This window comes from Lathyrus oleraceus, chromosome 3, assembly GCF_024323335.1.
Source record: "Lathyrus oleraceus cultivar Zhongwan6 chromosome 3, CAAS_Psat_ZW6_1.0, whole genome shotgun sequence".
Lineage (NCBI taxonomy): Eukaryota > Viridiplantae > Streptophyta > Magnoliopsida > Fabales > Fabaceae > Lathyrus > Lathyrus oleraceus.
In genome coordinates, this window is record NC_066581.1 from 509,282,704 (window position 1) to 509,308,585 (window position 25,882).

At 35.6% G+C, this 25,882-nt stretch overlaps 1 protein-coding gene across 1 annotated transcript; it reads left to right on the forward strand.

Moving 5' to 3' along the window:
* The first annotated feature begins 25 nt into the window (after positions 1–25).
* LOC127128467 (callose synthase 3) lies at positions 26–24,295 on the forward strand. Its single transcript, XM_051057812.1, has 43 exons — positions 26–209; positions 301–516; positions 643–743; positions 1,408–1,532; positions 1,615–1,708; positions 1,863–1,973; positions 2,062–2,178; positions 2,324–2,416; positions 3,722–3,813; positions 4,656–4,782; positions 6,174–6,311; positions 6,420–6,496; positions 6,575–6,671; positions 7,527–7,649; positions 7,757–7,874; positions 11,164–11,498; positions 11,619–11,671; positions 11,765–11,825; positions 12,091–12,172; positions 12,256–12,305; positions 12,383–12,469; positions 12,988–13,125; positions 13,208–13,302; positions 13,404–13,488; positions 13,575–13,735; positions 13,992–14,115; positions 14,208–14,314; positions 14,392–14,530; positions 14,609–14,760; positions 15,328–15,437; positions 15,539–15,670; positions 15,862–15,930; positions 16,070–16,256; positions 16,366–16,516; positions 20,758–20,877; positions 20,961–21,079; positions 21,157–21,240; positions 21,627–21,739; positions 21,820–22,049; positions 22,297–23,097; positions 23,188–23,238; positions 23,489–23,674; positions 23,789–24,295. Exons 2-43 carry the CDS (start codon positions 324–326, stop codon positions 24,035–24,037), a joined length of 5,877 nt encoding a protein of 1,958 aa, XP_050913769.1. The 5' UTR covers positions 26–209; positions 301–323; the 3' UTR covers positions 24,038–24,295.
* Positions 24,296–25,882: the final 1,587 nt, after the last annotated feature.

The window sequence follows — 25,882 nt, forward strand, 5'->3', positions numbered from 1 at the left end:
TTGAATTGTGACTGGTGTCCGAAACCGACAATAGTAACTCACTCACTGAGTCAGCACACTCTCTTTTCCTTAGCTTCGAAGTACTGCTGAATTAGTAGCTTTCTACTTTTCTCACTCTCCTTCTCCTAGGGTTTCTTCTTCCCTTTAACAAACCCTAACATTTTCACTTTCTCTCTTCTTCTCTGCATTCTCAATTTCAATCGCTCTCGGTAAGCTACTTTTTCTCTTCTCTGCATTCTCAATTTCCGTTTCTACTCTTTTTTACTGTCATTGATTTTTGTTTGCATTGTTGAAATGTAGGATAAGGAGACTTCAATCTCCGAATGTCGTCCACTTCACGGGGACCGGGGCCGTCGGAGCCACCTCCACGGCGCCTCATACGGACGCAGACGGCTGGGAATCTCGGAGAGTCGATATTTGATAGTGAGGTTGTTCCTTCTTCTCTAGTTGAAATCGCACCGATTCTTCGTGTTGCTAATGAAGTTGAGAAAACACATCCTAGAGTTGCTTATTTATGTAAGCGTTTTTTCTTCAACTTTTTTCATTCTTCATTGTTATGTTGAGCTATATTGCTATGTTATGCTATGCTGTCATTGCTGTGTTTGGTGATTTTGATTTGATTTTGATTTTCTTGTGTTTTAGGTCGGTTTTATGCTTTTGAGAAAGCTCATAGGTTGGATCCTACTTCAAGTGGTCGTGGTGTTCGCCAATTCAAAACCGCGCTTCTTCAACGCCTCGAAAGAGTAACATATTTTTTCTGCTTCTTGTTTTCCTACAATGTTGTTGAATAGTAGCTATGGTGGTGCTGTTGGGAAGCAGAATTTAAACAAATCACTGTATTTTTATGGTATGATGTTTGTTTGGTACAAAATGTTGTCTAATAGCTGAGGTATAGCATCTTTGTTTAGCGGAATTTGAACAAACGGCTGTTTTCTTTGATCCTTGATTGACAACACTGTTTTCCACTTGTAACTTGTTCTGCATTGCTCCATTCTCCATTTTTGGAAACTATGTTTGATACTTGTGAGTGTTGTCCTTTTGCATGTCCTCGTTGACAAAGCTTGCAAGTGTATGTGAAAATGAAATGTGCTAATTGAAAGTTGAAACTGAACATCAATTGTTTTCTGTGCAATTTTCTAGTTTGGGTTGGATCAGAGACCATTGAAACGTAGCTAGTTTGTTCACTCGTTCCCTATTGAAAGGGCAGTGTTCTTTCTACTCTTGAACATATAGTGCATGCACCTTGTTGGTATATGTAATATAGATAGTTGCCTCTAGTAAGATGCGATGCTATATAGAATGAATAGTTACCTCTAATAATATTTGATTTAATGGGCATGATCCTCTATGGTGATTTAAGTAGTTTCATGCTAAGTTTCTGTATTTATTTTGCCCCATAATTGCTAGGAAAATGATCCAACTTTGAAGGGAAGGGTAAAGAAAAGTGATGCGCGTGAGATGCAGAGTTTTTATCAGCATTACTACAAAAAATATATCCAAGCTTTACAGAATGCTGCTGATAAAGCTGACCGGTAGGTTCTCTAGATGATTTTCAGTTTGATATGTTCTCTGAAAATTGTATGATGAATAATGATAGTTTCTCTATTCTTTCAGCGCACAGCTTACCAAGGCATATCAGACGGCTAATGTTCTTTTTGAAGTTTTAAAGGCTGTTAACATGACCCAATCTATGGAAGTTGATCGAGAGGTTATTTTTTGTGGCTTCTAAGAATTTTTTTCTCTTTTTTATTGGTGTTCCCTTTTTTATGAACCTAAATTATCTATATGTATTCAATAGCTTGTTAGATTTATGCTGGCTGTTGTATTATTCATATGATTGATCTGTGTTGCCATTGTAGTAGATTTTGGAGACACAAGATAAAGTTGCTGAAAAGACGGAGATCTTAGTCCCTTACAATATTCTTCCTCTTGATCCTGATAGTGCAAATCAAGCCATAATGAGATTTCCCGAGGCACAATCTTTAATCTTTATTTTCATACATGTGTACTTCTGCCCCATCCGACTTCTAATGAAAATACTTATTCATAACTTTTATATAGATCCAAGCTGCTGTATATGCTCTTCGTAACACTAGGGGTCTTCCTTGGCCTAACGACTACAAGAAAAAAAAAGATGAAGACATTTTGGACTGGCTTGGGTCGATGTTTGGATTTCAGGTAAACAAATTCTGGAACTGCCTGGCTTCTTGTTTCTTTGAATAATCTTCAATATTTTTTTTTTCAAAACTACTTCATCACTAATTAATTGAACTGGATTTGTTTATCCTCTTGGTTTTAATATTTTTTTTAATATGTAATTCAGAAGCACAATGTTGCAAATCAGAGAGAGCATTTGATCTTATTGCTTGCTAATGTTCACATAAGACAATTTCCAAAGCCTGATCAGCAGCCCAAGGTCAGTTTTTGATTTCAAGCATTGGTACAGTACATATTTTCAATTTTAACTTATGTAGAATGCTGTTTCAATTCACTTAATTTTTCTATGAAGAAAATGTAAAACAAACGGAAAAAAATAAATGTAACTTTTCTATTTAATTTTTGCTGGTTTAAACTTTAATTAGCTCAAAAGTTCTGCAGCACCTTATTTATTCACTCCATCCCATTCTGAATCTTTGAGGACAATATATCTTCATCTGGGAACCATTTACTAAGAACCTAGGCGGCATTTAATTTTTTTAATTTTTTTTTCATTTTCTACTGGTATGTGTTGAGAATAACAAGCATGAGTTGGAAACTTTGAGAAACAAAGTGTGGGGAAGTCCCACATTGATTAGGAAAATGGAGACTTGAGCATTATTAGAGTAAATATAGAATGAAGCTTATTAGAGTAGTTGTAATGACATCTGTCAGTCCTAGATGTATAAGTCACCTGCTATAGCAAGTCACCTTGTTACTCTATAAGTAACAAGGTGTCAACACTCTTTGTAACTAACTTCTTGAGAATAACAGAATTCTGTTATCGAATGAAAACAGAAATTGAATCTTCATCTAGCTTAGTTTTTAACATGGTATCAGAGCCCACACCTATCACTTTAAGGTATTGGGTGAGTATGTGGTGTCTCTCACAAAGTGTGTTGCTCATAAAAAAGGTCGCAATGTAAAATGCTCCCTCGTGTTGAAACCCGAAATTAAGTCACCTGCTATAGCAAGTCACCTTGTTACTCTATAAGTAACAAGGTGTCAACACTCTTTGTAACTAACTTCTTGAGAATAACAGAATTCTGTTATAGAATGAAAACCGAAATTGAATCTTCATCTAGCTTAGTTTTTAACATGGTATCAGAGCCCACACCTATCACTTTAAGGTATTGGGTGAGTAGGTGGTGTCTCTCACAAGGTGTGTTGCTCATAAAAAAGGTCGCAATGTAAACTGCTCCCTCGTGTTGAAACCCGAAATTAATGTTCCAACAGTATGTTTTTGTTTATAATTGCTGTTTACTTTTTCTGTGTTATTGTGAAGGAAATGGTAAGAACTAAATTTTGTTTTTACCAATTCTTATGCAAGTTCTTGAAAAGAAGAAACACAGTGAAAGCAAAGTGGCATTTATGTAATTATTAGTGAAAACATATTGTGCGAAGTGAATACAGAAAATAAACCAAACACCGTCTAGTGATTTTTTTTTTCAGTTTTCATTAACTCAAATATACATGCAGCAATTTGAATTAGATCTGCCTGTGACTAGTATATTTGTTTGATCAGTTGGACGAGTGTGCTCTGACAGAAGTGATGAAGAAACTGTTCAAGAACTACAAAAAATGGTGCAAATATCTGGATAGGAAAAGTAGCCTCTGGTGAGCTTTTCTGTTTTCTCAATGCTCAAAGATACTATAATTTCTGTCTTGCTGACTAAGAGCTGTTTCTTCAAGTCTACATGACAACAAGACTTATTTTGGAACTGCTCTCTTTTTTAACAGTAAAGTTTGACCAGTATTATTGTTAAACCTATGTTGTTAATCTCAGATACCGTTGCGCAGCACCAGCCCCCTAAAATTTACAGGTGGATAGCGGGATAACCGCTATTGCAAAGACTAAAAGTCAGTGTACAAAGTAAACATAAATACTCAAAAATAGAAAAAAACACAATTGAAGAGACCATCATACTTAATAGTTGAAGAACTTAAAATATAGAGCAATAAAACTTAAGCTAAGAAGAACATAACAGAACTACCCTAATAGTAAGAAGAACATAACAATTGTTTGTGACCATAAACATAATTTAATGAAGAACCTATTATTACCCTTAAATGGTTTGGATTGAAATTTACACCCTTAAAGAAAAGGCAACAATTTATAAAAAAGGATTTGAGGAATTTATCTCCGAAACCCTAATAGCAGACACGATAGTGGTTTGGGGCTGCAATTCACAGCATTTAGCAGCTGCAACAACCACTGTTGCTAATGGTGACTCAGCCAAAGTCATCGCGCCAAACCCTACCACCGCCACACTATTCCGCTATAGCAAGCATTTGACAACATAGTGTTAAATCTTTATATGGGTCTTTGAATTGAGTTTAGATTTTTAATTCAAAGACTGGATCCTTGTTTGTAGCATTTTTTGACTTCCGTATTTGGGCTCTGTCAAGAAATGTGTATGAGTTTTCCATCTAACATGTCTAGTGGGTGCACATTGCAGGTTACCTACCATACAGCAAGAAGTGCAGCAGCGCAAACTACTATATATGGGTCTATATCTTTTAATATGGGGTGAAGCCGCCAATCTAAGATTCATGCCAGAATGCCTTTGTTATATATATCATCATGTATGCTTCAACACATAAACAATCTATGCTGTTTATATACTTTCTCAGAAATACTCGCTTCAACTTTGTTTGCTCATATACTTGGATTTTTATAATTGTTTTCTGTGCATACTCAGTGTAAATACCCGGTTAAATGAATTGTTCCTTGCATATTTGTATGTTTGCACATGCATTAGTTTGTTTACTGACTGTTTTCACTTACGAACAAAACCAACACTTATTCTGGTATCATTTCTTTGCCCTTTTTGCCTACGTAATCCTTTGGTTCTCTTTACTCCTCTTTCCCTCGATCCTCGTATTCCCCTTCTTATATATAGTTATCAATAGTGAGCCATAGCCTGGGAGTTTGACCTTTTGTTGGTAACTCTTTGTTGTCTATTGTGAAGTCTTGTATGGGTGTTGACCCTTGTCCATGCTGGGACATGCTTAATCTGAATATTGCCCATGCTTCATAGAAACTAGAGCTTGTTTTTTTTTACCTTCTTGATGTTTAAACCTGAGCTGGTTCAATATCAGGAGCATCACTATCATTATATTATTGATGTTACCCTGAGGTTGACTTGTTGATGAAGGATTGGGGCCTGAGAGTGTGCTCCTCTCAAGGTCTCAGTTTCGAATCCCGCTAGGTGCTAACAATCCCTGTGTTGGGTCAGTCTATAGGCTTCAATTGTCCCCCTGCAAGTGGATGGTGGGATTGGTTCCTCGGATTAGTCGGTTCTAGGGTGGGGATACCGAGTTTTAAAATAAAATTATATTATTGATGTATAGGAACTTAAAATGATACAATGTTTCTTTCAATTGTTGTTTTGTATCTTTGTTATGTCATATTGTGTACTTTTCTGCTCATGGCTCTTTCTGTTTGAATATGAATTTCTCATGTCTATGTTTCACAATTTTCATTCCATAATTGTGTGCATTAAAGTTGGGTTGGCAATGCCTGTGTTGGGTCAGTCTATAGGCTTCAATTGTCCCCCTGCAAGTGGATGGTGGGATTGGTTCCTCGGATTAGTCGGTTCTAGAGCGGGGATACTGAGTTTTAAAATAAAATAATATTATTGATGTATAGGAACTTAAAATGATACAATGTTTCTTTCAATTGTTGTTTTGTATCTTTGTTATGTCATATTGTGTAGTTTTCTGCTCATGGCTCTTTGTGTTGGAATATGAATTTCTCATGTCTATGTTTCACAATTTTCATTTCATAATTGTGCGCATTAAAGTTGGGTTGGCAATGCGTCTCTGCGCGTTTTCTCATTATGGATTTTGATAGTTGCTCTTGTCTCCCCCTTTCCATTTATAAACAACTATATGCGTCAACTGAATATTTTGATAGTGACTAATTACTTTTGCTGGGTACTGACACCCATTGAAATTTTTCATCATGATAATAGATGGCTTTTGAATTGTACGGTATGCTTGCTGGTAATGTCAGTCCAATGACTGGTGAGAATATCAAGCCAGCATATGGTGGTGAAGACGAGGCTTTCCTAAGGAAAGTTGTCACTCCAATCTATATTGTGATCGCAGAGGTTTTTCTCCCACTTTTTCATAGTTTTTTTCTTTATTTCTCCATACAAAGTTAATTCTTTCTTATTGAATTGAATATGAAAATAAATTTTTGATTTTTTGCCCAAAAGGAAGCTAAAAAAAGCAAAAGGGGAAGGTCAAAGCATTCACAATGGAGGAACTATGATGATTTAAATGAATATTTCTGGTACAATTTATGCTTTTAATTCGTCTCCTGTTCGTTATCAATGTCATCTAGAAGTTGATGCGAATAACATATTTGCAGGTCTGCTGATTGTTTTCGCTTAGGTTGGCCAATGCGTGCTGATGCTGATTTCTTTTGCCTGCTGCAGCCTGAGCGGACGGTTTTTGACAAATCAAATGTAAGAATTCTTTTTCTTCTAAAGTATTAAAATGAGAAATTACATGTCTTTTTTGGGGGTCATCTCTCAGAATTTTCGTTTCTACCTAAACGAGTTTTTCATGTTTTAGTAAATTGTACTGAATTGGGTGCCATATCTTTTTATGGTGTTCAATTAATTGGTAGGCGTACAAGACTATAGATTTTTAAAGGACTAGAGCTTTTGGGATGAAGCCCTACTTTTAACATTCATTGATTTCTGTAAAACCGCCATTGTCCTTGAGCGATTCATATTTGCCTGATTTGGTTTCTCAAATTTTTATCAACGGGATGCTTAATGCTTGAATGCATAAAAAATCAACTTATCTCTCTTTTGTTTTGCTGTTGTGTTAAAATCTTTCATTGATAACATTAGAGGTTAATGTAGCATATAGTTGAAATTTATATTTTAATGACCATATTGTTGTGTTAAAATCTTTCCTGGGTTTTAAATGCACTTTTTGCCTCTATCCTCGCTTGCAAGATTGTTTTTCTTTTTGCATTTGTATATTCAGGCATAAAAATGAGAAAAATGTATACACACAGACTTTGATGTACAATTGAACATATACAATATAATAGTGATGGGAAAGATACTCGTTGTATGTTGTTGTTCAAACAGGAAGTGATTCTTGCAATGGTATATTGGTTATTTATTGTTCAGTTGTGTCCTTTTTTCTTTCTGAAAAACAAAATCTAGATACTTAAGCTCTATGCTTTCGACTTTGGCTGAAATCAGGGAGGAAATCTTCTGTCCTTAGTTACGAGTAATATTAAGTATTTATAAGAATGTGTATTCCACTCAGTCTGAAAGCCTTGTTGTAACTTATATGCATAGGATGACAAGCCGCCTAACAGAGACGGATGGGTTGGGAAAGTGAATTTCGTTGAGATTAGGTCATTTTGGCATCTTTTCAGAAGTTTTGATCGCATGTGGAGTTTTTTCATTCTGTGTTTACAGGTATCAAATCTTTTCTGCCTTTTGTTGCCCTTCTTCTATGTGGACATTTCTTCCTTTTAATACTTTGCAAAATAAAATCTATATGAGAATTGTGTATATGTTTTTAGGCTATGATTATTATTGCTTGGAATGGATCTGGGGATCCAACTGTGATCTTTCAAGGGCATGTCTTCAAGAAGGTGTTGAGTGTGTTCATTACAGCAGCTATATTGAAGCTTGGGCAAGGTAGGCGATATCCAACTTTATTTGCACATATATTTTTGATATATCATGAGATTGCAGCTTACCTAGTTACATTGAGATCATACAATGTTCTTTATTCATTCAGTCAAATGTGTTCATCTGTAAAATTCTAACCTAATATGCTATTTTGACCCACTTTCACACTCTTTGCATTAGCTTAAGTTGTAACCACTGGAAGATGACTAAATCAGTAACTTCTTTCCTGTTAACTATTCGACTGTTCTTTCGGTTGACAGCTAGAAGACGACTTTTACTAGGTTACAGGTAAAAAGTCGAAAACCGTACTATATGAGCCCCATTGTTACAACTTATTTGTAAAATTATTATCACTCTTGGAAGTTTTCATCCGTTTGTTACATATTCTTAAAAAATTGAGAATTTGAAAATAATCTAAAATCTTCTTCAAATGGGAAGCTGTTTAGAATAGCTTCTTTAAACTCTATTTTCTATCATTTATTAATTTTAAAATAAAGTAATTTTTTCGTTTTGGTAAACAAACGTAAAACAACTTATGTTTTTATTTTATTTTAGAATCTCTAAATTATTGAGTATCAAAATCACTTTTTTTATTTATTTTATTTTATATTTTATAATCCGTAACAACATGCCATATAACCACCCGACTCACAATTTAAATATCTTGGGTCCATTGTACACAGTGGCGGAGCTACATAGGAACAGGCCACCCCAAACAGATGAATTTTAATTTTAATCAATAGATATAAATTATAGCATACTATTATATTATAGAATACTCACGAATAATAAGAACGGTGTAGTTTGTAGGATTGGAGAGACACTTATAGGAAGAGTGAATATGAAAAGGATGTAGTTTGTAGGATTGGAGAGACAGTTATAGGAAGAGTGAATATGAAAAGATTACTACCCTCATTGTCATTTAGGATTTTCATAGTATGTTAATCGTCTAATGGTACAACGCTTAAATAACTAAATAGACGAGGGTGGATAACTTGACACCCCCAATTAAATCTGGCACCCCCTATTTAGAGCACTTTTACCATTATACTCCTTTGTAAAAACGAGATTTTTTTGAAATTTACCTATTTTTACCAGAAATTTGCAATATGTACCGGAAATTTTCGAATTTTCATTTTTTTACCGGAGACTCCGAAATTTCCGGTAAAAAATATGAAGAATACCAGAATTTTCAAAAAGAACTCTAAAATTAAATTTTTTTTTTACACTACCGGAAATTTTAAAAATTCAGGTACAGTACCAGAAATTTCCGGTAGTGTTAATTTTTTTATTTTAAAATTGAATATAAACTACCAGAAATTTCATTTTAGTTGAAATTTCCGGTATAAAATGGAACATTTAGAATTTCCCACATAAATTTCTACTGGAAATTTCGTACGAAAGTTTGTTTCAAGTTTTTTCAGGAGCTGTTTTGGAATTATGAAACTATCGGGGGTGCCAGGTTTAATTGGGAGGGGTGGTAGGAAGAATTCTCGGGCAGAGACCTCATTGGGATTTGGGCATTGGGCTTAACTGGATGGTTCAACTCATTATATGATTCTTTCAGGCACAAAACCAATCAAATAATCAATAATTAGTGTTTAATATCAAGTGACTATAATATAATTAATTATTAATTGATTATCTCAATCCATATTTGATTAATTAAATAATTAATCTAACACAAACATCTCAAAATTTTCATTTTACTATGTAGATGAAATATATTACAATTATTGTTTTTGTATAAGTATCATTTGTTGCAAGAAAAATGTAATTACAGTTAAGTTGCGTAGCGGCACGATAATTATTTTTGAACTGTGATGTAGAGGGTTTGGCTCTCATCATTACCAATTTTCATGTTTAGTGCTTTATTTCAAAAAAATTAGAGCTAGGATTTGAACCCGCGACCATCGGGTCCAATGAACAAAATATCACACTTCAATTTCCACTACACCATAGCAATAATGATGAATTTTTATGAAACATTTATTATATATTCTAAAATATTTGATATGGCCCCCTTAAGAAAAACGTACTAGCTCTGCCACTGATTGTACAAATTGATGGAGAAATCGAGAGATGAAAACCATTACATTCAAGTTGGTTGGATGAAATGGAAGAGAGACCGGAAGATTTTATGTGATAACAATGTACCATTTAAAGCTAAAAGGAAAATTTTATTGTAGAAATGAAAGACCAATGATGTTGTATGAGACAATTTTGGAAGGTAAAATGTCAAACATGAGAGCAAACTTAGTGCTACGCCGGATGTATGGAACACTAGATGAGATGGGATTAGGAATGATAGTATTGTAGAGAGTTGGGGTAACACTTATTGTTAGAAAGTTGTTCGACTCTAGATTTTGGTGGTTTAGTTTAGGCATGGTAGAGGAGGCCTATATGTTCAATAGTAAGGACAGTATATCAGATGGAGTGTAATCTAATTGTTAAGAGACATTGGAAGACCAAGAAAAACTATAGGAGAAATTATCAAGAGACCTGGAAGTCAATGGTTTGGATTAAAATTTGATACGTGCTAGATCATTATGGTGTCATTTTATCCATGTTGCTGACTTCAATTTGTGGAATGAACTTTGGTTGTTGTGTTTGAAAGTCCTTTTATAAAAGTTTCAAAGGAGACAACACATTTACCGAAGGGAGAGCCTTTTTTGGTGCTTTCTGTTTATCAGTGTAACATTGTTCCATTATGGTATTCTGTGCACCTTTCTATCTCATATCTGGTATACTAGCTTGCCAGTAAAATTGAGACAGTTGAGCTTGAACCACTTCTACAGTAAGTGTTATTGACCGAAGTGAACTGTCAGCTGTATCCTGTTCCTCTATATGACTTCCTGATTATAAGTGGAATGTTCAGTTTATCTAACAACTTGGTTGTTCATGTAAATTGAAGGTGCTGTGTTCAAGGTGTCAGATTAAAATCTATGGAAAGCTATTATAGAAAACTGAAGCATGCTTTGTTTCCTTTACTGAATAGTTAGCACTAGCATTTGTTTAATATGTACCCCTAAATGGTTTGATTTAAATATGGAAATTATGAGTTTGTCATTATGTATGTATTTCCCCCTTTCCCCCGAAACTTACAATTTATAAAATGCTCTGTTAGTTCATTCTGTGGGGAATACTCATGTTGATCTTTTCCCTCTCATTGAGCAGCTGTTCTTGGCGTGTTCCCCCTTTCCCCCTTTCCCCCGAAACTTGCAATTTATAAAATGCTCTGTTAGTTCATACTGTGGACAATACTCATGTTGATCTTTTCCCTCTCATTGAGCAGCTGTTCTTGGCGTGATCGTAAGTTGGAAAGCACGACGGAGTATGTCGCTGTATGTTAAATTAAGATATATTCTGAAAGTTGTTTCAGCTGCAGCATGGGTGGTTGTTCTGTCAGTTACTTATGCATATACTTGGGACAATCCTCCTGGGTTTGCACAAACCATAAAAAGTTGGTTTGGCAGCAATTCAAGTGCACCTTCATTGTTTATATTGGCTGTTGTTATTTACCTGTCACCGAATATGCTTGCTGCGATATTCTTTATGTTCCCATTCATTCGGCGTTATCTCGAGAGGTCGAACTATAGAATTGTGATGCTTATGATGTGGTGGTCACAGGTACACAGTAATTCAACCTTTTTTTTCTCATTATTTTCATACACTTACAACCGTTTCGTATGGTAACAACTGAGATATTTAGATTCTAACTTGGTGTTTATGGTGCCTTATAAATGCCAGCCTCGCCTCTATGTTGGTAGGGGAATGCATGAGAGTACATTTTCCCTTTTCAAGTAAGAACATAAAGGATGAAAAGATTTTTTTTATGTAGATGATACAATATTCCAAGGTCTCTGATATTAATTTGTCTTTGTTTATTATGTTAGGTACACAATGTTTTGGGTCCTTCTTTTATTTACAAAGTTGGCTTTCAGTTATTATATAGAGGTGATGCACTCTCACTTTTCGTTCTTTCTGAAACTCAGCTTAGTCATGTGCTCTGTAGTAATGAATGGAGTTGTTCTTGTTCTTTGTTTGCATCAATGAACATCTGGCTTCAACAAAAGCTCATACCTCATAATCAGAAACAGAACAATCTTATGTGTTTCTGTGCATGCATGCTCTGGAGGATCTCATGCTCTCCATTGTCTCTAATCTTCTCTCTATCAATTTTTTTCCACTTGTTTTTAACATTTTCTTATTCTTTCTATAGATAAAACCTCTGGTTGGACCTTCAAAAGCTATAATGAGAGTAAAAATATCAACTTTTCAATGGCATGAATTCTTTCCCCATGGTAGTAAAAGCTTGAATGTTATGATTCTCACATCACTCCATTTTCTCAAAAAAATATTTTAATATTGGTTGTCTGCTCTGCAGCTAGGAACAATATTGGTGTTGTAGTTGCTCTTTGGGCTCCAATTATTCTGGTATGGGTTTATGATGTATCTGATTCACATCCTACTTTTAGTATCTGCGGCATAATCATATAACTCCTCTATTGTAGGTATACTTTATGGATACTCAAATTTGGTATGCAATATTCTCAACCTTATTTGGTGGGATTTATGGGGCATTCCGTCGCCTGGGGGAGGTATGTAAATCTCGTCCACTGCTATGATAAACTTATATAGTGATATCTTTTGGATCTTTAGTTTTTTTATTAGTGATCTTATTTATTCTTTATTTTTCAATTCATTGGATATACTTTGAAGGTGTTGCTGTAATATATGACTCTGTATAAACTGTTATTCCTTGGGTTTATGATGTATCTGATTCACATCCTACTCTGTATAGATGACTTTGAAGTGGTTTAGTTTTTGATAGGATACCTAGACATCTAGACATATTCTAGAAGGGGTTGTAGAAGAAGTGTGAATAAGCATTAGTAGAGACATTCCCTGACAATTACATGTCTTTAGCATACAATAGCTTTTGAATCTCTAACTCTTGAATAGTTCTAGACTTTAATGCATCTATGACTATGAGTAAAATATCCCTTTCTCTTAACAACATTCTATCATAATTCATATTTTATGGTAGACCATTTACAGTATTCTATTATAATTCACATTTGATGGTAGTGCATTTCACTGGTTGTCATGGTTGCAGATACGGACACTAGGAATGCTTAGGTCTCGCTTTCAATCATTGCCTGGTGCCTTCAATGCCAGTCTGATTCCCGAGGAAACAACAGATATGCCGAGGAAAAAGGGATTGAAAGCTACTTTATCTCGCAGATTTACTGAGGTTAACTGTTTCACTTTTATCATTACTTGAGTTAGTTAAGCATCTTTACTCTGGATTACATTACTTAGACGGATTGTTGCAGGTCCCATCTAACAAAGGGAAAGAAGCGGCAAGGTTTGCACAATTGTGGAACCAAATAATTACTAGTTTTAGGGAGGAAGATCTTATCAGTGATAGGTGATGTGAGAGATAATGTTTCTGGTTTATGATCTGCTTTTTCCCTCAATGGAACTGTGTTCTTTTGTTTGGTAGTATGCTGAGGTGGTTATACTTTTCAGGGAAATGGACCTTTTGCTTGTACCTTATTGGGCTGATACTCAGTTGGACCTTATACAATGGCCCCCCTTTCTACTTGCTAGCAAGGTTTGTTTTATACTTCTTTATGAGACTACTATCACGGTTTCTGTTGAGTCATTTTGTAATTCTGTTTGTGGCTATACAAACTTTAGATCCCAATTGCATTGGATATGGCGAAAGACAGTAATGGAAAGGATCGAGAGCTGACAAAAAGAATTGATGCTGACAACTACATGTCCTGTGCTGTCCGTGAGTGCTATGCTTCATTTAAGAGCATTATTATGTACTTGGTTCGAGGGGCACGAGAGAAACCGTAAGTGGTTTGATGTAGTTCGTTATAGAAGATATTATAAGTTGTTTATATATACTTTATGAGTGTCAGTCTAGTGTAGTATTCCTACCTATATAGCTCCAAAGGTTAAGGGATTTTGGAGCTCTCGATGAGATACTATAGGGAACAAGCTAGCTTTTTCGAATTCAATGATATTTATTTTCAAGTTCAAACTGACTTCTGAAAGATTCTTCTTTACCTAATTCATTTTAAATTTTGTCTGTATATTTTATTTCAGATTCATAGAGTACATGTTTGGTGAGGTAGACACTCATATAGCGGCAGGTACGCTAATAAAGGAATTCAAAATGAGTGCTCTTCCTAGCCTCTACGAACAGTTTGTTCAGCTAATCAAATATTTGGTAATATTGAACTCTTGTGCAATTGAGAGTGCATTTGGTTTCTTCGCTTCCGAGGGGTTTAAAGTCTTACCCAATTATTGGAATTTATACAGTTGGACAATAATCAGAAAGATAGGGATCAAGTTGTAATTCTATTCCAGGACATGCTGGAAGTCGTGACAAGAGATATAATGATGGAGGATCAGGACCAAATATCTATGTAAAGCTTTATGTCTCTACATCATCAATTTTACATTCTTCCTCCATCCCCTGATCATTATCATATTTTTTAAATAGTTTGATAGATTCAACACACGGTGGTGTTGGACACGAGGGGATGTTTCCCCTTGAGCCTGAGCCACATCACCAGCTATTTGCATCTGAAGGCGCTATTAGGTTTCCAATTGAACCAGTTACAGCAGCTTGGACAGAGAAGGTTACTAATGAACTATTCTACTTAAAGTTTGGTTTGTGAAGAATTTTTAATGACTTGTTTTCAATTTGTTTTGGGAAGATTAAACGACTCCACTTGCTGCTGACAACAAAAGAATCTGCCATGGACGTACCTTCTAACTTAGAAGCAAGAAGACGTATTTCTTTCTTCTCAAATTCACTGTTTATGGACATGCCTCTGGCACCAAAAGTTCGCAACATGCTTTCATTTTCGTAAGCTATCTTTCAGTCCCTAATAGCATACCTTGTTTTTCCTATTGAAATTTACGAATCTGTTATTGACTAAAAAACATGCAATTTACAAGTTCCTATCCTTAAAAAACATGCAATTTTCAAGTTCCTTTCCCTAAAAACATGTGTTAAATTTGTCAATCTTTCACAACATGCATTATTAACTCTTCAGTTTGGTGCATTTAAAGGAGTTCTGTTGAGATTTTTGTGGCAAAATGTTGTAGTTAGTAAATTTAATGGTCTATTTTACCAATGTTAAAGGCCAATGAAGCTAGATTTGAATGTTTTATTTAGTTTTCTAAATGTTCTCAAGGATATTTTCTTGGATGATTGTCAATGAAGAAAAATAGCTGTTACCTATGGAAGTGTCTCACTAAAAACTGCAGTCTTCTATTTTGTAGTATTTCAGCTTGAAATGGTGCTGGTAACCCATCAAAAATATTAATTTGATATATAGATGCACGGAGAGTTGCTCTTGGTTATTTTACCTTGTTATAAGTTCATTTACATCTTTGTTAATATTTTAGTTATTGTGGATTTTGTTTGTAGGGTTTTAACACCATACTACACAGAAGAGGTTCTCTTTTCATTGCATGATTTGGATTCACCAAATGAAGACGGTGTTTCAATACTGTTTTATTTGCAAAAAATATTTCCAGGTTCACCATTAACCCCAAACCTTTTTTCTGCATAAATGCAAAACTTCGTGAGATGAGAAATGGAGGCATTTATTATTTCCATTTGGATTATTGATTCGCAGATGAGTGGAACAACTTTCTAGAGCGAGTGAAGTGTCGTAGTGAGGAGGAACTTAAAGGGAATGAATCTGATGAGTTGGAAGAAGAGCTTCGTCTATGGGCATCATATAGAGGACAAACTTTGACAAGAACTGGTTTTCCCTCTCTCTCTCTCTCTATGTCTCCCTCTCCCTCCCCCACCACGTGCACGCTCACACACACACACACACACACCTGGGCACGCTTGTAAAATGATTATAAGTTCAATTTTTACTTAATATAGAGTTGTATTCTAGCCTCAAAATTATAATTTAGCTTATCATTGCATTATTAACTATTGATGCAGTTAGGGGTATGATGTATTATAGAAAAGCTTTGGAGCTTCAGGCTTTTCTTGATATGGCCAAAGACGAAGGTGACTGTTCCATCTCTTAGGAATGATTGAATGAAATTTCTTTAGCTTCATTACCTTGGTTACCAATGTACTATCTAATGTAACATACAGCTTGAAGCTTTTTTTGGGTTTCTTTTGCTTAACTGTTATGATTGGCTAGATTTGATGGAAGGCTACAAAGCCATGGAAAACTCAGATGATAATTCACGAGGGGAGAGGTCATTGTGGACACAGTGCCAAGCGGTAGCTGATATGAAATTCACTTATGTAGTATCATGCCAACAATATGGCATTGACAAGCGATCTGGTTCTCTCCGCGCACAGGACATATTAAGGCTTATGACAAGGTAAACATTGGACTAGTTTTAAACTTCGATCTTTCTCTACCTGTTTTTTATATTTTAAAATATCTGAATTATGCCTATTAGAATTACCTTGTATATTTTCATTTGGCAGATATCCTTCACTTAGAGTTGCTTATATTGATGAGGTAGAGGAACCTATCAAGAACAGTAAGAAAAAGATCAACAAGGTTTACTACTCTTGCTTGGTGAAGGCTATGCCGAAATCTAGTAGTTCTTCAGAGCCCGAGCAGAATCTGGATCAGGTATTTGGATTTTGACTATTGAGGCATGTGTATTGTACTTTCTTTTCCTATTGGTAATGTTGTTTTGATTGAAGAATAAAATTTCTTAGAAGAAAATAGGCGACTTTTGACTAGATGGGCAGTAGGAAATCCTCCCGAGTGAGGAGCGAGGATATATATGTATCAAATGGCACCTTAACAGTTGACCAGTCTCTTTACAGCAAAGATACAACTCCATTCAACTAGCCTTGAGCAAAACCCTCAATTTGATCGGGGCCGTCATGTCTCCTACATAATTGTGTTGTTTTCCCTCTCCATGAGCCTTGATCCCATCACACGGCATCAATGGAACTCCTCTCCATGAGCCCTGATCCCATCACACTGGCAGGTTGGGCAAAATTGATACAAATCAATGGAACCGTGACCGAAACTTGGGAAAAGTATAAGAAAGCTGAGAATGAGATCAAGAAGGCGGAAAGTGAAGAAAGAACCCAAACTTTTGACAAATTATACCAATCTCTAGTAATCAAGGAGGGAGAAAAATCTGTATATAAGCTTGCTAAGGGAAGAGAAAGAAAGACTAGAGATTTGGATCAAGTGAAGTGTGTTAAAGATGAAGAGGGCAAAGTCTTGGTTCAGGAAAAAAATATAAAGGATATGTGGAAGACGTATTTCTACAACCTATTTAATGAAGGGTATGATATCTCATCGGACTCTAGTAGACTCGACATTAGAGACATTGAGTGGCTCACCAAACTCTTTAATAGAGAAGAAACACTTTAGGTCCAGTCTATAAGAGTCTATAAGAACAAGGGGGATATACAAAATTGTGCAAATTATTGTTTTAAAATTATGAGTCATACCATGAAATTATGGGAAAAAGTGATTAAACGGAGATTAAGGAAAGAGACTCAAGTCACCGAGAATCAATTTGGTTTTAAGGAAAGAGACTCAAGTCCCCAAGACCATGTTACAACCTATATAGACACTATACAATTTTAAATATTAGTTCAATAGGTTATATAGCCTCATCTACTCGGAGAAAAGCTTCACATATGTATCTCACCCATATTTAGCTAGCCCTACCTTTTCTTTGGGCTTTTTGCTAATACTTTGTAATGCAAATTCAAGGTTTCCTATTAGTTTTTTTAAGCAAAATTCGAGATTTCCTATTAGTTTGTTTAAGCAGAATAAAAGTTTGACCATCACCAGGGTAACAACATTGATCAGCTCTGGCAAACATGATTTTATTCTGCCTTGGTACCATAATATCCCCCAACTACTTTATTAGATTGATGGCAAACAACTGCGTTATGGTGTCTCCCTCAATACCCATTCCCAGATCAATAACCTCCACTCTTCCATCTCCAACAATACACCTCTATCTCCAACAACAACATCTACACCTCCATCTCCAACAACAATTTCTTCACCACGATCCAAATTATTTTCTTCTTCACGTCCATCAATGTTTTGTGCTTCACTACAATCTTTCACATTCAAATGCTCACCATAAGATCATGTCGACTCCCAAATTTGGCTAGATATTGTGATTTAAAAATCTCAGACAACTTATCTTTCATGGTTTCTTCAACTTTTTGTTCAGATTGTCCAACCTTAATTATCACCGGATAAGAACATTGATCAGCTCTGGCAACATAATTTTAGTCAGCTTCTGTATCATATCATGATATCTGCCAACTTATTTGTTAGATTGACTGCGAATAACTGTGTTGTATCTCGCAACAACTTTACACCTATCAAAAAATGGTTGACACCCTTACACAGTTATTTGTGGCCAATCCAACAAATCATTTGACGGATACCAAAGTTGGCTAAAATTATGTTGCCAGAGCTGATCAATCTTACCCCATGATGGTCGAAGGTTTGACGAAGAATCTGAACAAAAAGGTTGAAAGCGTAAAAGATAAGTTGTCTGTGATTTTTAGCCAAAATTGGGAATCAACTCATGTTTTCAGACATCCAAATGAGCATTTGGATGTGAAAAATAGTAGTGAAGCACAAAACATTTATGATAGTGAAGAAACTAATTTGGATGGTGGTGAAGGGATTGTTAGTGGAGGTGGAGGGGTAGAGGCTATTGATCCGGGAATGGTAGTTGAGGGAGGCATCCTAACACATTTGTTTGCGGTCAATCTAACAAATCAGTTAGCGGATATTATGGTTCCAAAGCTCGATAAGATTATATTGCCAGAGCTGATCAATGTTCTTACCCCGACGATGGTCTAAGGTTTGACGAAGAATATGTGAACAAAAAGGATGGTCTAAGGTTTGACGAAGAATCTTGTCAAGAGTCCCACATCGGATAATATATGGCCTGAACATGTGTTTATAAGTGGGGGCAATCCTCACCCTACCAACCGGTTTTGTAGGGTTGAATTATGGTCAGCTGGAGCTGATCAATGTTCTTACCCCAATGATGGTCGAAGGTTTGACGAAATATAGAAAAGATGAAGGCACAGACATCCTAATGCATCCATTAATGACTCTGCAAGTAGTGCCTATTAGTCTAAGTGTGATGGTCGAAGGTTTGACGAAATATAGAAAAGATGAAGGCACAGACATCCTTATGCATCCATTAATGACTCTGCAAGTAGTGCCTATTAGTCTAAGTGTGCGGTTCCATAAATATAAATTAACAAAATCTAGGAATTTTTTTTTCTGTCACTAAATCACTAAGGAACTGTTATCTACGACAAATTTGTATAGGACTTCATTAGTGGCTCCAAAGTCCAATCTACTTCTCTATAGTCTCTTTATAGTGGTGTTTTGGAAAATCTATGTATTCCAGAAATGTGTATACTTAGTAGTCGTAATTGATACAAACCAATGGAACTGTAACTGAAATAAGAGATATTAGAGGAAAAGAAATGGCAAAAACAATTGCAAACTTGATTGGTAATAGTAGTAGAGTTTCTCTATATACTCCCAGAGCAATGCTCCGAAAATGAGAGAACCACCAACCTCATTGAAGATTTACAATGGAACTTACATATAACCTACCAATTGCAGAATTTTGAGTTGCTTTTTACTACCATTTTTTAGATCGAAGACCTCAACAGAAGAACCTGTTCCTTTGCCTGAATGCATAAGGCTTCAATGGAAATTATATTGTACTCATGTTAAGAGTCTCACATTCAATGAGGTAAGGCCTAAAAAAGTGTTTAAAAGTGGGGGTAGTTCTTACCTTACAAGCCGGTTGCATTAGGATGAGTGAAGTCAAACCCAAATTCTAAGATGGTAACAAAGCCCACTTGTTATCATGTTGTTGCTATCTGGCGACTCGGGTCATGCTCCTAATGTCCATTCAGGTAAGGGTTTCACATTGGACGAGATTAGGTCTGAAAGTGTGTTTATAAGTGGGGGAAGTTCTAACCTTACCGGTTGGTTCTGTAAGAATGAGTTAGAACAACCGAAATTTTAAGAGCTCCCATGCAGCACCACACATGGCATTCATCATTGGCATGTGTAGGTCTACATGCCACTGCTGATTGCGTTGTGTTGTTTTTTCCATATCTCCAGAGTTTGTTTTCGGGTCTTGGTATGCAGGGCTATTATAAAATGGGAGAGGGTGATTGAAGAGTAGAAGACAATAAAGGGAAAGACAATGGAGTAATAATGGGCTGCAGGGTAAGGGACAGAGGGCGAGGGAAAGAGGGTTACGGTAAGAGATGGGGGTGGCTTGTCCCTGGGTTAAATTGACACTTGTCATGGTCTACGTGAATTAAGGAAAGTTCCCTAACAGCAAGGAGACACAAAAAATTATTGCTATTCAAACTGGAATGGGTTTGGGATTAAAACTGGAAAAGGTTGGCAAGGATTTTTTACTGGTATTGAACTGGAAAAGGTTTGTGTTATAGGAACTGAAAAGTTATTAAGCCTTTATGTTATCACAAGAGTTAACAATGGGACACCTCAAGCGATTATGAGTGAATTAACTTCTTACTTGAGAGTTGATAAACTTCTCTTAATGTTTTTTTTTGGAGGAAACTTGATTAAAACATATATAAATTTTTCTATTGAGAAACAATGTCTCTTAGTTAACTCATACAACTTTGATCTGCTTTGTAGGTTTTATTTTAATAAAATGGAATACAGAAAAAGAAACAATTTTATTTAATTGAAGATAAGGAAAAGTGATTTATGCCATTTCTATAGAACTAAATACAATTCTTGATATGAATTGTTACCCAAGATGCCAATTTTTTCTTTGTAATATACTTTCTCATTTTCTCAATCAGGTCATATATAAAATAAAGCTTCCTGGACCAGCGATTTTAGGAGAGGGTAAGCCTGAAAATCAAAATCATGCCATAATTTTCACACGTGGTGAAGGCTTGCAAACAATAGATATGAACCAGGTATGATGGTGATAGGTGATATGAGTGGAGCTGATCTTTGTAAAGTCTTATCATGTCATGCAACTAAGTTAAATCTTTTATAGGATAACTACATGGAAGAAGCTTTGAAAATGAGAAATTTGTTGCAAGAATTTCTTAAGAAGCATGATGGTGTGAGGTTTCCAAGTATTCTTGGACTTAGGGAGCATATATTTACCGGAAGGTAGGTTCATATCAATATATTTTGGATTACAAGTCATATTTTCTATGTTTCTTACTATTGTCTTGCTTTGATTTTAGTGTCTCTTCTCTTGCATGGTTTATGTCAAATCAAGAGACAAGTTTTGTGACAATTGGTCAGAGATTGTTGGCTAATCCCCTGAGGTAAGTTCTATTGGTTCTTCTTTTCATGTAAAGGATAATATGGACACAAATTTAGATTTGTCATAAACCTATGGCTTTCAAATGTCACAGAAATACTTAGTTGTGGAGCGAGTTCTTCAAAATATACTGCGAATGAATATTAAATTTGTTAGAAATTGGTTGATTGATCTTGATATAAATAATTTCAGATTCTGTCTTTTGTAATTTTTCATCTCAATTGCAATCAATTTAATCTTTACAGTTTTAATTTGAATCAGTTCTTTTGACTGGCTTTTCTTCTTATAATAGTCGATACAAAATTTCTTCAGGATGTGATCATCCTCATGGGAAGCCCGAGTACCTAAAAATAATTTAAAGTATAATCTTACCATGTTTTTCTTATGCAGGGTTCGTTTCCACTATGGTCATCCTGATGTCTTTGATAGGATTTTTCACCTGACAAGAGGGGGCGTCAGTAAAGCCTCTAAGGTTATCAATTTAAGTGAAGATATTTTTGCTGGTACAGTATAAGTCCAATTCCTCTTTATTTTAATTGTATGTGATTGTATATTTATTGGATTTTTTTGTTGTTGTTTTCAGGCTTCAACTCTACACTCCGTGAAGGAAGTGTTACTCATCATGAGTACATACAAGTTGGGAAGGGAAGAGATGTGGGTCTCAACCAAATTTCGATGTTTGAAGCAAAGATAGCCAATGGAAATGGAGAGCAGACACTAAGTCGAGACGTGTACCGGCTTGGGCATCGTTTTGACTTCTTCAGAATGTTGTCCTGTTATTTTACTACAATTGGGTTTTATTTCAGTACTCTTGTATGTATCCCCAGAGTTAACTTTTACTTGCATTGTGTTTTTGTTTTGTTTTCTTATTTTTAACCATAAATATCGCCAGTTGGGTTTATGAGGGAATGTGAAATGGCAGGTGGGTAGTTGTACCCCCTAGCTAACTGCTCTCCCCTGATCTTGGTACTACCATGTGATCTATAGACTCTGGTCATATTTTGCTAGTATTAATATCATCTGCTTCTGAATCTCTTTCTTCTACATCAATTTTATGCAGATAACTGTTCTCACTGTATACGTATTTCTCTATGGTCGCCTCTATCTTGTTCTCAGTGGGCTTGAAGAAGGTTTGAGTGCACAAAAAGCCATTCGGGACAATAAGCCTCTTCAAGTGGCTCTTGCTTCTCAGTCATTTGTTCAAATTGGGTTTTTAATGGCCTTGCCCATGCTTATGGAAATTGGCTTGGAAAGGGGCTTTCGAACTGCACTTAGCGAGTTTATATTGATGCAGTTGCAGCTTGCTCCAGTATTTTTCACCTTTTCTCTAGGGACCAAGACTCACTATTTTGGAAGGACATTGCTCCACGGAGGTGCAAAATATAGATCCACTGGTAGAGGGTTTGTGGTTTTCCATGCTAAGTTTGCTGACAATTATAGACTTTATTCGCGAAGCCACTTTGTCAAGGGTATTGAGCTCATGATATTACTTGTCATATACGAAATTTTTAGTCATTCTTACAGAAGTTCTGTTGCATATATATTGATTACCGTATCAATGTGGTTTATGGTGGGAACCTGGCTGTTTGCTCCCTTTTTGTTTAATCCCTCTGGGTTTGAATGGCAAAAAATTGTTGATGATTGGACTGATTGGAATAAATGGATTAGTAACCGAGGAGGTATAGGTGTACCACCAGACAAAAGTTGGGAATCTTGGTGGGAAGAGGAACAAGATCATCTCCAGTATTCAGGAATCCGGGGAATCCTAATGGAGATAGTGCTATCGCTTCGATTTTTTATCTACCAGTACGGTCTTGTATATCACTTGAATATTACAAAGAAGGGCTCAAAAAGTTTTCTGGCAAGTCTTCATACTATTGCCTTCCTTTTAGTTTTTACCCATAATTTTGTTGGTTGAATGGAATAATGGAAAGCTTTCCTTGGCTAACAGGTCTATGGCATTTCGTGGTTGGTGATCTTTGTAATACTATTCGTGATGAAGGTTAGTAGCTAGCTGCCTCCCTAACTGTTAGGATTATGCTATAATTTATACATGTATGCTTCCACATTGTGCACATTATATTCTCTCTGGAGCCATTTGCTCATTTATCTTTTGTTTGGGTAGCCTTTTTTTATTTAAAATTTAGTAAAATACAGCCAGCCTTGTTCATCTCTTACTCTAGCCTTTGAAATGTAAATACTACTTAGTTTCTTTTAGTTTAACAAATTTCATTTTTTCTTGGTTGTGTCAGACCGTATCTGTTGGGAGGCGTAAATTCAGTGCAAATTTTCAGCTTGTCTTCCGATTAATCAAGGGAATGATATTCGTAACTTTTGTTGCGATTCTTGTCATTTTAATCGCCCTTCCTCATATGACATTGCAAGACATTGTTGTTTGCATTCTAGCCTTCATGCCAACTGGTTGGGGAATGTTACAGGTAAGTTCTCTTTCCAGTTTTTTCTACATAGTCCATGAACATATTATCTTTATTGTCTTTGATTTGTTAGTTGTTTTTGGTTTCCTTTGTCATTGTTGTTACTTTTTTTCCCAGATTGCGCAAGCACTAAAACCTATAGTACGCCGTGCTGGGTTTTGGGGATCAGTTAAAACTCTTGCCCGCGGTTATGAGATAGTCATGGGGTTGCTTTTGTTCACTCCAGTTGCTTTTCTGGCTTGGTTTCCTTTTGTTTCAGAATTTCAAACCCGAATGCTGTTCAACCAAGCGTTCAGCAGAGGTTTGCAAATTTCTCGTATTCTTGGAGGTCAAAGGAAGGAGCGCGCTTCTCGCAACAAAGAATAGTTTTTCTACAAAAGGCTTCGTTATTAAGAGGCTGACATCCTTTCTTGTAGTCTGTAAGTAGCTGTAATTATGAGCAATTGATGATTAGTGAACGTTGCTTAGATTTAAAATTAGGCTTAATTCTTTTTTCCGTCAGCCTTTACATTGTTTTTATTTTTTAATGATCATGTAGCTGATTTTATTTAGTGGGATAAAACTTGGTTGTTGTTGTAGTACAAAGTGTATCAAAATTATTAAGCATTTTGTTCAATTGTGCAATGTGGAGTCCAAAATTGATTCTTATCTAACCACGATGTGTTATATGGAATATAGCTAAAACCACGATACAATAAATCTATTTGTATTGGGAAAATCCAACTAATGTACAAACCACACACTATGTTTTATCTCTCACGTTTCAGTCATTCTTTCTGGTTGTTGACTTGGATTGCATGTGACATTTAGTAAGGACTACTATTATTAAAGTGGTTCTTGATAATCTAAAATTTGACCTTCCGTAATTATTCTTTAGTCAATAAAATATGACATATTTTAAAAAATACATTGATGTAAAAGACTATTTATAAATTTATTATCAATTAAATCATATATTAATCAAATAAGATTAAATATCATATATTAGAATTAATCCATAATAATACTATCAAAATGACAAATTAGAAATCATATTATTATCCATAATCCCTAATACAAATGATCTCGAATACTAATGGGTACATTTGATCCCATGTTCCTTCTCATTCCTCGTAGAAGTGCCTTTCAGTTTGCGCAATATAGAACAACATGCAGGTAACACATCAATTACATGATATGACCTAGTTTGCTCATCCTTTAATATATTTTGATAAGCCGATCTAGGTGGATCTCTGGGAGTATCAGGTGTCATGTAAGGATGAGACACTCTAAAATACTATTGGATGTAGTCGAATGCACTACTCCATTGGTGAAGAGATGTCGCCACAATTCATACTTCATCTGGTACCAGATGATTATAGAAATTATTATACATTACACCTACATCTCTGCAGATTATAGTGGGAGGATTAGACACAAAGGGGTCTCTTGGAACAATCTATAGATACCCAAACTGGCGCATGATTCACTCAGGCAGATGTGGATACATCATGCGTGATCCACAAGCCAACCATTTAGAGTAGAAGACTATGTCATTCAAAGGCCGCGTCTGACGATGATCTTTATACGATGTGTATCATATATCATCAACTACAGTCTGTATAAGAAACACTCTAAAGGTGTTTGGTCGACTGACTCCCTCCTCTGAGCTGGGATAAATGCACAAGCATGTTTTCAGAGTAGTCATCAACATATGATCAACTAGAGATGTGTGGAAAGTGTTGGAGGATCCATGCCTAAAAATGGTATAAATGAAATATTGATAATGGCGCAACACAAGTATTATGAAAATGATACAATAACAGTAAAAGTGAAAATATATTACCGTAAACAACATATAACTTGTTGTCATCTGTCCAAAGACAACATTTATCTAACTTCAAGTACATGTAAATTAAACAAGCGCCCCCTAGTTGTACTCACGAATCTGATCGAAGTCAATGAAGTTTATAAGGTTAACCACATTGACGTACTAAGCCTCTTTGTCCACGAATATGGATGTTTCAATCAGATATATGAGGTATGATCTCAACGCACATGCTCTATGATACATAACCTGTGCGTCATCACCATCATGCTCCATTGCTGCGTTGTTGCTAGTAAGATATGGAATAACTTACATTCAACTGAAGTAAAAAAAGTGTTTGACTTTGCTGAAGTAAAAAAAGTTATTGCTTAGAAGTTTGTGGTTAAAAGAAAAACTTCACCAAA